This window comes from Pagrus pagrus (assembly GCF_965226575.1).
Source record: "Pagrus pagrus genome assembly, chromosome: 24".
NCBI classification, from domain to species: Eukaryota; Metazoa; Chordata; class Actinopteri; order Spariformes; family Sparidae; genus Pagrus; species Pagrus pagrus.
In genome coordinates, this window is record NC_140206.1 from 16,676,089 (window position 1) to 16,688,866 (window position 12,778).

Here is a 12,778-nt window from a genome sequence, read left to right on the forward strand (position 1 = left end):
ACAAGATCATTTTTGATTCGTAACTGTAATGTGATTACTGACGTTATCAACAGTAATGCGTTACATTACTGCATTACAGACAATTGTAATCTGATTACAGTAACGCGTTACTCCAACACTGGTCACCAGCTTCATGCTGACGACTGTCAAATACAACAAGTGCAGAACAAAGTGAAGTGATGTCTCAGTTTTAATGTGCAGAACAGAATCATTGATGACGAGGAAACGATGAATCTTTACAATCAGTTTGAATCACTTTGTACAAAGTTCACTGATGAATTTATTACAAGAAGCTGAAGGATGATGTGACTGTGATCCTGTACAGACTCAACTGTTTAGCACTGACAATGTTTCTGTGACAGGAGGAGACTCTGCAGACGACTCACCACACAGACACACTGAGGAGGAACCAGAACTGGTCCAGATGAACCCAAATCCAGGGTAAAGAGGTTCAGTGAATGTGGTGTTGAAGGTGTGGAGGTGGATCAGTGAGTCAGAGGAGACTCTGTAGAAGGACAGAGTGCCAGCAGGACAGTCCACATACACTGCTACTCTACCAGAGGAGGAGGAGGAGGAGGAGGAGGAGGAGATGAGTGTTTGTCTGTCATTGTGACAGACAGAGTAACGACTATTAAAGCACCAAAGACTCCAGGACTGATCATTATATCCAAACACACAGTCATCACTGTCTCCTCTCCTTCTGATTCCTCTGTAACTCACTGATATAGAAACATCTCCTCTCCACTCGACCTCCCAGTAACAGCGACCAGTCAGACCAGTTCTACACAGCAGCTGAGACCACAAGGAGGACTCAAACCTCTCTGGATGATCAGGATGATCAGGATATGACAGAACCAGTAACACACATCTCATCTTCCTGTTGTTGTCAGACAGTTTGATGTTTCTGCTGACTGTGTTTGTGTCGACTGTGAGCTCACAGGAATCTGATGGAGAGAAAAAGACACAACACAGCTGCAGTTATTAATGTATCATCAGTGTGATGATGACATCACAGATGTGACTGAGTGATGTCACAGTGTGAAGCTGCTTTGTTTTCATGAATCAAAGTAAAAACACACTCACACTTCCTCAGACCTGGTGTCAACCATCGGACTCCAGCAGGCTCCACCCTGAAAGGAGGAGGGGGGTCAGAGCAGCACATCCTCTTTCAGCATGCAGACATGGACATGACACGACTCTCATACACAGAAACACAATATGTCCATCAGGCCTGTGTGGCAGCACTTTATATTAAAGTGTTCAAAGAAAACAGCTACAAGATGTGCAGAGCTGCTCTCACATGGCAGGTAGCACCACATCACTGAGCACCTGAAGAGAAAGCACGTCGGAGCCAGTACGGGTGAAGGAGACTCGGCACAGTAACTTAGTAAACCTTTCAAACCCAGAACCTGTCTACACTTATCCATAGTGTCTGTCCCTTAGTCACTTATTGTTCAGTGTTTTAATGAGCAGCAGTGTTTGTTTGTTGGACAGCTGACTGACAAAAGTTATGACAGGATGAACTTTTGGACCTGATAAACTCCATCCATTAGTAAACTTGTTGTTCCTGCAAACACAAGATTAGGGCCCGGCTACATTACAGGTTTGTCTGAAAATCGAAATAACTAAAACTTATCAAAATCAAAGAGGGCCACTTCGGCACCATGGGGGTGAATCGTATGCAGGCAAGAAGTCATAATGTCCATTCAGTGCTCCGAGTTTCTTTATGATGATTTATTTATCCCAAAACAAGCAAGAAAAACAAAATAACAAACAAATCCTGTTTCCTGTATGCCTTTCTTGCGCTGGTAAAAAACCATGTGCCCACCCAGGCGCATTCTGGTCCTCCACCTCCATTCATACCTATATAATCTCCGGTTCCCAGCGCTACCGAATTTACAAAGAACACAAAAACTAAATAAGCTAAACAAAACAATGATATTTACCTTAAATTACTAGTAATAGAAAATAGTATCACGAATTGAATCAAAATAAAACCATACTAATCAAACATTATCAATAACAAATCAATAATTAAATAGCTCCAACAGTGTTGTTTGCTGCCACAGAAGAGAAATTAAAAGTCCATTCATGCAACGTTGTCACGCCATCTTCCTGCATTTAACACTTCCTATAAATCCTTCAGAATAAAAGTCCTGCATTATGTAATTATCTGAAAGCTCTTCTTTTGAAGCAGCCAAATTAGGAAACATTGGATTTCCACCAGCAGAACCTGAACACGACTCCAGAACAGCTGAAAGTGAAGCTGAGTCAGCAGCTACAAGCCAGGCTAAAGTACATTACAACAGCATTAAACCAGAGGTCCACCAGCTACTGTAGAGAGCTGCAGCTCTGCACAGGTCACATATCATGTTAATTAATGGAGCAGATGATTGATCACTGAATGTTTTCTTTTCTTTTGTCATTTGATTTTGCTGACAGTGCAAAACACTGAAACTTTCCTGCCCCTGCAGGCTGTTATAATGAGAACTACTCAAAACAGCCCAAACTCAGCTGGAGCAGCAGTTTCCTCATGACAGGAGCAAAGACGGCACCACTGACCCATCTTAAATTCATCTATGCACTGTTGCTGTTATGGTGATGTGACGGGAATGTTCCACCTTGTGTCATCTAACGTTGTTATTGGACTGTTTTATATCTTTATCTTTAAATCTTTCACTTTAAACTGATGCCACAGACAGTTGTTACAGTCTGTAAATGGTTTCACACTGACACACAAATACACTTGTCAGTGATGATCTAGAATGCAGTTACTCCAGTGTTGATAGAGATCCATGTCAGAACCATTTTAAATTCAAAGTCAAGCACTTTGGCAAAAACACTGATTCTCCAGTTGAAGCTATGCTGCCTTTTCTCCTGAACTGAACTGAACTGAACAACTGGAGGTGGAGTAAACGAAGCAGACCTCCCGAAATTGAACCATCTACAGTCAAGATACAGAGTCTCACACTGACTGTCTGTGGCTGCAGCAGGACTCGTCATACCTGAGAGTGTCCAGTCTCCAGCCTGGATCCTCCAGTCGAGCAGACAGCAGCTTCACTCCTGAGTCTCCTGGATGATTGTAGTTCAGGTCCAGCTCTCTCAGATGGGAGGGGTTGGAGTCCAGGGCTGAGGCCAGAGAAGTACAGCCTTCCTCTGTGATCAGACAGCCTGACAGCCTGCAGACACACAAAACAACACACATCACAGATCAGCTGAGGGTCCTGATGATTCAGTGCACATCTGTGTTGAAGGGTTTAACGTTTATTATAGTCATCATCTTAGTTTTCACTCATTTACTAATCAGCACTAAACACAGAGTATAACTGAAGCTGATGGAAATGCCATTAGTTTTGCAAATATTTGGTCATGAACCAACATATTGTACGGATTAAAATGATGACCTGATGATGGAGGATCACCAAAGTAATAACAGTTCATCCTGAGGGAAGCATGAATGTCTGAACCAAACCTCATGACAATCCATCCAATGGTTGTTGAGATTAGTAAGTCGGGACCAAAGTGCAGAATCGACTGACAGACCCACATTTTATGTAAAAGGAATTCATGCTTCCATCAGGATTAAATGTAACTCTTTGGGTGATCCTCTGACTTTTCTTCTAGCTCCATCATCAGGTCATCATGTTAATCTGTACAATATGTTGGTTCATGACCAAGTATTTGCAGAAGTAATGGCATTTCCATCAGCTTCAGCTTCTTCAAGTATAAGTAAGTGAAAAGTGCCAAATGTTTTCTATTCCAAATAGCGGAACCTGTCTGGCTGAGTATAGTCTAGACCTGCTCCAATTGTAAAGTTACATGAAATAATGAAATAAAATAATGAATCCTGACCTGAGAGTTTCAAGGACACAGTGTGAACTCTTCAGTCCAGCTGACAGCTGTTTCACTCCTGAATCCTGCAGGTCATTGTTACTCAGGTCCAGGTCTCTCAGACTAGAGGACTGGGAGCTGAGAACTGAGGACAGAGCTTCACAGCTTCTCTCTGAGAGGTTACAGTAACTCAGTCTGGATAAAGAATAATGATCAGAACAGGAAAATTATTTCTATTTGGGTCAATAACAGCACATTTACTGCATTCTGAAAAAACTTCTCCACACTTACAGAGCTTTGTTGGAGGCTTTGACCACTGGCAGCAGCCTCAGAAGAGCCTCCTCTGAAGCAGAGTATTTATTTAGGTCAAACACATCCAGATCTTTTTCTGATGACAGTAAGATGAAGACCAGAGCTGACCACTGAGCAGGAGACAAGTTATATGCGGAGAGACGTCCTGATCTCAGGTACTGTTGGATCTCCTCCACTAGAGAACGATCGTTCAGTTCATTCAGACAGTGGAACAGATTGATGCTTCTCTCTGCAGACAGAGTCTCTTCAAGCTTCTTCTTGATGTAACCGACTGTTTCCTGATTGGTCAGTGAGCTACTTCCTACTTTCTGCAGACCTCGGAGGAGAGTCTGATTCTTCTGCAATGAAAGACCCAGGAGGAAGCGGAGGAACAAGTCCAGGTGTCCATTTGGACACTGTAAGGCCTCGTCCACAGCATTCTGGTAGAGACGTGTCTCTGCAGATTGATAGTTAGTTGTTCGTTCTTCTGACAGCAGATTGAGTCCAGAGTTGATGAACGTCAGATGGACATAAAGAGCAGCCAGAAACTCCTGAACACTCAGATGGACGAAGCAGAACACCTTGTCCTGGTACAGTCCACGTTCCTCTTTAAAGATCTGTGTGAACACTCCTGAGTACACCGAGGCTGCTTTGATATTGATGTCACACTCTGTCAGATCTGATTCGTAGAAGATCAGGTTGCCGCTCTGCAGCTGCTCAAAAGCCAGTTTTCCCAGAGACTCAATCATCTTCCTGCTCTCTGGAGTCCAGTGTGGATCTGTCTCAGCTCCTCCATCATACTTCACATTCTTCCATTTGGCCTGAACCACCAGGAAGTGGATGTACATCTCAGTCAGGGTCTTGGGCAGCTCTCCTCCCTCTCTGGTCTTCAACACATCCTCCAGAACTGTAGCAGTGATCCAGCAGAAGACTGGGATGTGGCACATGATGTGGAGGCTTCGTGATGTCTTGATGTGGGAGATGATTCTGCTGGCCTGCTCCTCATCTCTGAATCTCTTCTTGAAGTACTCCTCCTTCTGTGGGTCAGTGAACCCTCTGACCTCTGTCACCATGTCAACACACTCAGGAGGGATCTGATTGGCTGCTGCAGGTCGTGTGGTTATCCAGAGGCGAGCAGAGGGAAGCAGTTTCCCCCTGATGAGGTTTGTCAGCAGCACATCCACTGAGGTGGACTCTGTAACATCAGTCAGGATCTCAGTGTTGTGGAAGTCCAGAGGAGGTCGACACTCATCCAGACCGTCAAAGATGAACACAACCTGGAACTCTTCAAAGCTGCAGATTTCTTTGGTTTCAGTGAAGAAGTGATGAACAAGTTCCACCAAGCTGAACTTTTCCTCTTTCAGCACATTCAGCTCTCTGAAAGTGAATGGAAATGTGAACTGTATGTCCTGGTTGGCTTTGTCTTCAGCCCAGTCCAGAGTGAACTTCTGTGTTAAGACTGTTTTCCCGATGCCAGCCACTCCCTTTGTCATCACTGTTTTGATTGGTTCATCTCTTCCAGGTGGGGCTTTAAAGAAGTCTTCTTGTCTGACTGTTGTTTCTGGTCTGTTCGGTTTCCTGGATGCTGCTTCAATCTGTCTGACCTCGTGTTCATCATTTACCTCTGCAGTCCCTCCCTCTGTGATGTAGAGCTCTGTGTAGATCTGATTCAGAAGGGTCGAGTTTCCTGCTTTAGCGATCCCCTCAAACACACACTGGAACTTCTTCTTCAGGTTAGATTTAAGTTTACGCTGACAAACTCCGGAATGACTTTCTGAATGAACACACAACAAAGATCATCAAGGTTGGCAGTTCATGTGTCGGAATGAGCTGTTTTGTATTTATACTGACTTTTTTTTGACAGTTGTTATAACTTGACCCGTATGTTTGGGATCACAGAGCGGGTAAACAAAGAGTTGGGTTGATGATGAGATATGTTGGAACTCTGAACGTCTTTACTCTTCTTACATTATTTGTTAATTCACTTAAAGGAGACTCTACAGTTTATTGTATTGAATGTTTTCTGCCTGCAGATCCTTTAAATAACTGTAGCTCAGAGGTTTTTAAAAGTCTCAGTCTGTGGGCCTCCCCTCACACAAAGCCTGGACACCCCTGCTTAGTTTGGCTTAATTCCTGGATGTCTATGACATCATCATGTTATGCAATTCAAGAGACATTCAACAATTGAGCAAAAATATCCTGTTATTATTTATATTGTCTGACATGAATTCAAACATCAACAAATAGACAGCAAAGTGAGAAAACAGTAACCGATTCCCCCAAATGTCTGTAACTCTGAACTCTCTTTAACCAAATCACACAGATTTATCATATTCTTTGTGAAGTCCTTTTGATAACTAAGACTATAACTACTGTTATATTTTTCACCTCCATTTACTGAGCCTCTCCTCAAACTGTTCAGAGCCTCCCTGAGAAGATCCACCTCTCACTTTGAAGCCTCTGCTGTAGCTCATATGATTGTCTCCTCTAATCCGGTGACACAGATCCTACAAAATTAATAAAATCCGTCCTTCCTGTTTCTCGTCCCACTGTGTTCTCTACTATTAACTACTCTCTCAGTGCTGGTTCAACAACCGGCTATTCAGAAAAAGGCCAGTGTTCAGACACCTTTAAAGAAAAGTCTTGACCAGCCCTTTCACACAATTATAGACCAATGTCAAAGATAAACTTTTATTCAAAATCATCGTAAAAAAGGTTACAGACCAAATCCTGAAGTTGGTTGATGAAGTTTTTCTATCTTTCTTTCACTCTGTTACAATTGAGTCGAACTACACTTGGTCTTTCAGGGCTTCCATACAAACCAGAGAAAACAGCAGCTTTACCTTCAGTCTGAGAGGAGGACGCTCCTCTGCTCTCTGAAGCTCCTCCAACGTCTTTCACATCCACTGACACTGAGAGAGAAAGAGACATTGTGTGATATTGTTTCAGTTTGACTTCATACTTGTTTTTTGAAATGTGCCTGTGTTACGTACTGTAGGTTACATAGTTTATTCTTGGATAGTTGATAAGTCAGAGTGTGATCTCCACCAATTCATCTTCTTCTTCTTTAGATCAAATTATTCTGGACTGTGGTTGTTAAAAAAGTCTGAATAAAATCATTCAAACTATCAAATAATAAAGACTGAGATCAGGTATAAAGTCAAGTGAGCACATCTGTAGCACAGAAACATTTCAAGTCCTATTGATAAATCACTGAAATGTGACGAATCAAGTGATAGACGGGTAGACGGGGTAGACGAAGTGACTTAGGGGGTACGTGAAGAAAAAAGTCAAATAGTACGATTACATTTAAAATGTGTGGGCATCTGTGCAGACGGCCCAGGGGCCATGATGGGGAAACTCGGAGTGGCCACGCGCTTCCAGGCGATTGCGCCTGACGCCACTGCAGCATCCACCAGGAGCTTAACATGAGCTTAACATTTTCTTGATGGATCAAACTCTTCACCTGTCTGACCATTTGCATGAGGACGAGCTTCTCACATGACTATCTTATTTGGGGGATTTTTCTTGCTGGATTAAACTTAATCTCGGATTACAGGGGCTCTCTGCAACCATATTCAACTGGATTCATTTCTTTGTCTCCTTTTCTCTCACTGAGGGGGTCGGGGAGTCTGGGGCCATTGGTCAGGTTGCCTCTGTGTGGCATTTGTTTTGGGTGTGATTCCGTCGTTTTCACTGCAGATGTGCTTGGCTGGGCTTGGCTGGGCCTGGGCTCTGTGGATTTGTGCGAGGCCTGATGGCTCGTGTTGCCCTGGCATGATTTAGTGGTGGTTTGGGGGGCGTCCCATTCTGTTGCAGGGTGTTTGGCTTTCTCTGTCTTCAGGTCCCCCTGTTTGTGCATGGTGGGGTCAGGGTAGGGTGGGCTGGGACTGTGGACGGAGTTTGTGGCGGTCCTGGCTCCATAGTATTCTTTGGTCTACAGGTGGTCCTGGGTTTTCTCCGCAGTCGGCTGGCCTCAGCCCTACTGGACCTTTGCGGGGTTGCTTGGAGGCCGAGCGTTCTGAGGCATCGCAGGATTCTCTTGCGGCGGGAATTGTGGTATTGTTTTAATTGTTCTCATTGTGTGAAGCACTTTGTGTATGAAAAGTGCTATACAAATGAAGATTGATTGATTGATTGATTGATTGAGGCCCTTATCTTTCTGAATGCTAACTAGGAGCACAAAGACGACAGCAGGAGAGTGAGAGGATAAAGCAAATAAACATTTTGCTTTACTTTTCCATCTGTACTCACGGTGGAATAACATACCATCATGACGTTTCTTTATGGCCTTTCAGTAAGTTTTGTGTTTCTGCTGTTTGTTAATAGTCATCACCAACATGACACATACTGATCATCATCACATCTGATAGTAAACTATTCAGAGCCTCTGAGATGAGCTTCTAACAACTGCAGGTGGACATAACTTTGGTTGTTGAACATAGTTGTTTGAAAAATCTACATTATGTCATGTTAAATAAACAAAATGTAAGATATTTAAAGAAGGAAAGACTCCTGATGTCCCTGCAAGAAAGCAGTCCTGTTGTTACTGCAGTCAAACAGCATCTCCAGCTCACATGCTGGGAGTCCTAAAATACAGTAATTATTAATGTTCTAGATGATCGCAGTGATGTATTCTTGCTTGATTTTGTGCCATGAAGCATCTCATACTGGTTTAACTGCTCCTGAACAAACACATTAACATCACAACATCTCACTGGTTATTTAAGGAATTCATAAAATACCACACTAATTATAAAACCATCCACATTAGTCAGTGACAGAAGAGTCTTCAACCAAAGAGTAAAGTAAAGAGAATAAATCAGGGAGCTCCATCATGTCTCTGTCCTCTTAATGAAGAACAATGATTGATAACTTCAACCTTTTCTCATAAAAACAAGTTGTGGCCTTTTATTTTATTCTCTGGTGAATTCAATGAGCTTCCCTACTGAGACTCTGCTCCTGCACAAGTATTGTGTCACCAGTTTCCACCGGCTGTCTTTTCTCTGAAAATACAAAAAATATAAAACTGACTGACCTTCTGATCCTGAGCTGGTTTCTGACAGGTTCTGCAGCAGGTCAATCCTGGGTATCTCCTGTAAAACCTGCTTGGTGACCTTCAGAGCTCCACACAGTTTATAGGTTTTCACCATCAGGTCCACTGTTGTCAACCTGTCTGCATTCTCCAGTTTGGACACTTTGATGGATTTGTAGTTGTAGTTTTTCAGGATGTCGCGCTGCTGCAGAAACCATTTGAACTTCTTAAATTCATCTTCTGTTAAATCATCCAGAGTATTCAAGAGGTCCACTTTCTTCAGTGTGGCTCCCTGCTAATAAAAGGCAGTATTATCAACCTGAAGGAAAAGAAATGTATCAGAGCAGCAACAGGAGTTCTGATTGGTCGACAGAGCAGTAGAGTCTGGCCAGTTAGAGCTCCTGCTGCTGCTCCGTGGGCTGGACTTAATGTAACTCTGAAGTGGTGCTCTGCTTACACGTCCTTCTGTCCCCAGATGTGAATGGCTGACCATCTGTCCCATGTTCCATCAGCTTCTGTTCCATCAGCTGTTACTTTTTGAAATGAAGCTGTCGTCTCATGACACCAAACACTGTACAAGAAGGATGAAAACATGAAAACACACCTTGAAGTGTAACTAAACCCCCAAACCACTTTTTTCTGCTGAAAACAAATGTATTTGGGTATGAAGTAGTGTTGTTGATGTATTCTGGTCCAACTCTTGACATTTTAGTCACAGTATTTCAATTTGTGTATTTTGTTGTAAAAATGTAAGAGTGACTGCCCTCTATGGGTTGAAACCCAGCTATTACAATCAAATTTTGCTATTGGCTGAGATGGAGGCTGATGAGTTTTGGAGGCAGCTTACATCACGAGCCACCACTGTTCGCCCCGCCCCTCTGTGGGTTTTTGCGTGTGTGAGTGTAGTGGGGGGAGAGTTCTGTTGGAGGCTGCACAGAGTGACTGGACGTGTCTTAACTGCCCCCGCCCACAATCTAGGCATTTTTTGAATTTCCAGCCCAGATGCACCTCAGCCAAAACCTAGGGGTTTAGTTACACTTTAAAGATCAACACAAATAAAAGTGAATAAAACAAAAGTTCTTAGATGTTAACCAATAAAGCGCCCAATGTTCGATGACACAAGTCAGTTCTGTGCTGAAAAACATCAATGATCCTATAACGACGCTGCATTCTGACTATTTAAGTTGCGTTGGGCCCCAGAAATGATGCAACACGTCTTCCCCTCGTGTGAATGCGGGTCTAATTGTTTAAAGCTTTGATGGCAGGTTGTGCTTCGTCCTCTCATCTCATCAGGATCCTTCTGGTCACCAGAAGAGGAGAAAGCACCGTGACACTGAGCAGTAAACATTAGTTCATGTTCCAGCCTGCAGCTTCTCTCTCGTCAGTCTATCCTGCTGAGCCGAACACTGCAGCTCCTGATCCGTCTGTTCTGCACTGCAACTTTATTCTTCCACATTTTGGAGGCAAATATTTCACTTTTTACTCAACTACATCTGTTTGATAACTTTAGTTACATTACAGATTACATGCTGCATCAGAGCCGAGAACTGAAAACTGGTTTTCCTGCATTTCACAACTGACAAAAAGTTAACAAACCTTCATCTGAACAAACAGGTCGACTTGGTTTGTTGGCACCAGTTCAGTTTTAACTTTGGTTGTTTTCACAGTGACGGTCGACTCAAAGCACACGAGGAAAAACTGATTACATCACAGAAACATGAAGAGACTCAGTCTGACCAGAAGTCACGGATCATAGAAGAGTTAGTGGATTAATTCATGAAAATACAGATGTACAAACAGGAAGTAACAGTGTGGAAAGAATGAAGCACTGCTGTTATCAGGTATAAAATGCAGCTCCATGACAGCAGAGTTTCTTCATCACAGGTGTGTCCTGTTACCTGTCAGGGTTCTGACCTGTTAAAGTCCAGATGAGCTCAAACAGGGCGTCAACCTTCGTCTGCAGACACCGACAGACGCTGCTGGTGTCTGTTCATCCGACTGACAGCCGTCACATCCTCAGAACTTTAAATCAAAATGGAGACACGTTAATTTTGAAATTGAAATTTTATTTCGAAACAACCGAAAGGAAGTTAATGCGCTATGTTCGCAGGATTTTTCCGTGCACTCTGCCTGGGTACCTGGTTAAGATGGATGAAGCGAGAAATATCAGTGTAAATGTGGAAGTATAAAAGCACCGTAAGGTTATGAACATGCCTCTTTATGCAGAAGTTCATTGGTGGCGTACATAATCTCTCTGTTCACAGCAGGAGTATGTTGTTATGTTTGGGAGTTTCAAGTTAAAGTCGGAAAATATCAATGTCCTGTAACATTATCTGATATTGACAGGAGTTTTTGGTTTCTGTAAACAGTGTTCACCATAAAGAAGACTTTCTACTGTATGGATTTAGTGTTTCAGTGGGAGAGGGAACAAGGTATGAAATATGTTATTTATTTTGTTGTTGGCTTTAGTTAATTACTTACCTCAGCCAAAATTTGCAGCTATTTTGTTTTGCAAATATGCACTGAACACTTTGTTTTCTTATGCTTATTCTTATGTGTTCATGATGGTCATTAAGAGCTGATGTTTAACTTTTTATTTCAATCTATTAGAAATATACAAGAATTAATTAATGTACATTGTAATAATATTTGTACATTTGAATCTTTACATTTGGTCTGACAGTGTTTCTTCTCACTTTAGCAGTGATTTGATTGGTTGTATCCTGTCTCAGTTTTCAACATGTTCAGCCTGAATACATCAGTGCCTGTATGAACTCTGTTGTTCATCAGATGCTGAAACATGTGAAACATGTCAGATTAGATTGCACAGTGACAACGACTTGTTTTACAGGTTTTTAAAGAGCATCTGAATGCATGCATGAGTTCAGATGCGGGACGGTTGGATTTTTCTGTTCAGAAGGAAAATAGGTGTCAGAATATTTCCTTTCTTGACATTTAGTGAGTTTATCTTGGTGACTTATTAGACTCAGTAGTGAACTGGCTGCTTTTACATCTCCAGCTGAAACTACAGGTTGTCAGACTGTCACCTCTGAGCTACAGAGTGCTGTTAGGAGACAGGACAAACAGAGACAGAGACGTCTTTGACAGGACGTCAACACTGTTGTTTCTTCTCTCTGGTCAGACTGTTAGCTCGTTAGCTGAATGTTAGCTCGTTAGCTGAATGTTATTGTAAAGTTAAATCATTTCTTACCTTTAAAGGACTGAAAGCAGCAGGTGAGAGCAAACACAGTCCGTCCTCAGCTGCTGACGGTCTCTCAGGTGTGCTTCATCACAGGAGGAGGAGCCCAGGTGAGCTCTCACACTCTGTTTACACGCCCTGATGCCTGCTGGGTCCTAGTGCTCAACCCCGTGCTTCCTTCCCCTGCACATCAATAAAAGTCCTGACTGTTGTGAAACACATCAGACCTCAGATCAGACTGAACTCACCTTCTTATCAGTGTCATCATTCAAAGCACCAGGACAAACCACAGCTTCTCTCTGCCTGCTCACACAGGCAGCCATCTTGGCTCAAAGACCAGGCAGTTTCCCAGCTGACGTTTGTGTGTGAAAGCAGTACAGAACTTAAAGCAACATCATGTCACTGCTTTACCTTCAGATAAC

General features: G+C 42.8%; 1 protein-coding gene across 1 annotated transcript; it reads right to left on the minus strand.

Moving 5' to 3' along the window:
- Window positions 1-286: 286 nt before the first annotated feature.
- On the minus strand, window positions 287-7,984 carry LOC311252975 (NLR family CARD domain-containing protein 3-like; the record flags this gene model as incomplete). Its single annotated transcript, XM_084346638.1, has 7 exons — window positions 287-944; window positions 1,084-1,130; window positions 3,006-3,179; window positions 3,853-4,026; window positions 4,123-5,896; window positions 6,966-7,034; window positions 7,738-7,984. The coding sequence occupies 7 exons, from the start codon at window positions 7,982-7,984 to the stop codon at window positions 328-330; spliced, it is 3,102 nt and encodes a 1,033-aa protein (XP_084202764.1). The 3' UTR covers window positions 287-327.
- Window positions 7,985-12,778: the final 4,794 nt, after the last annotated feature.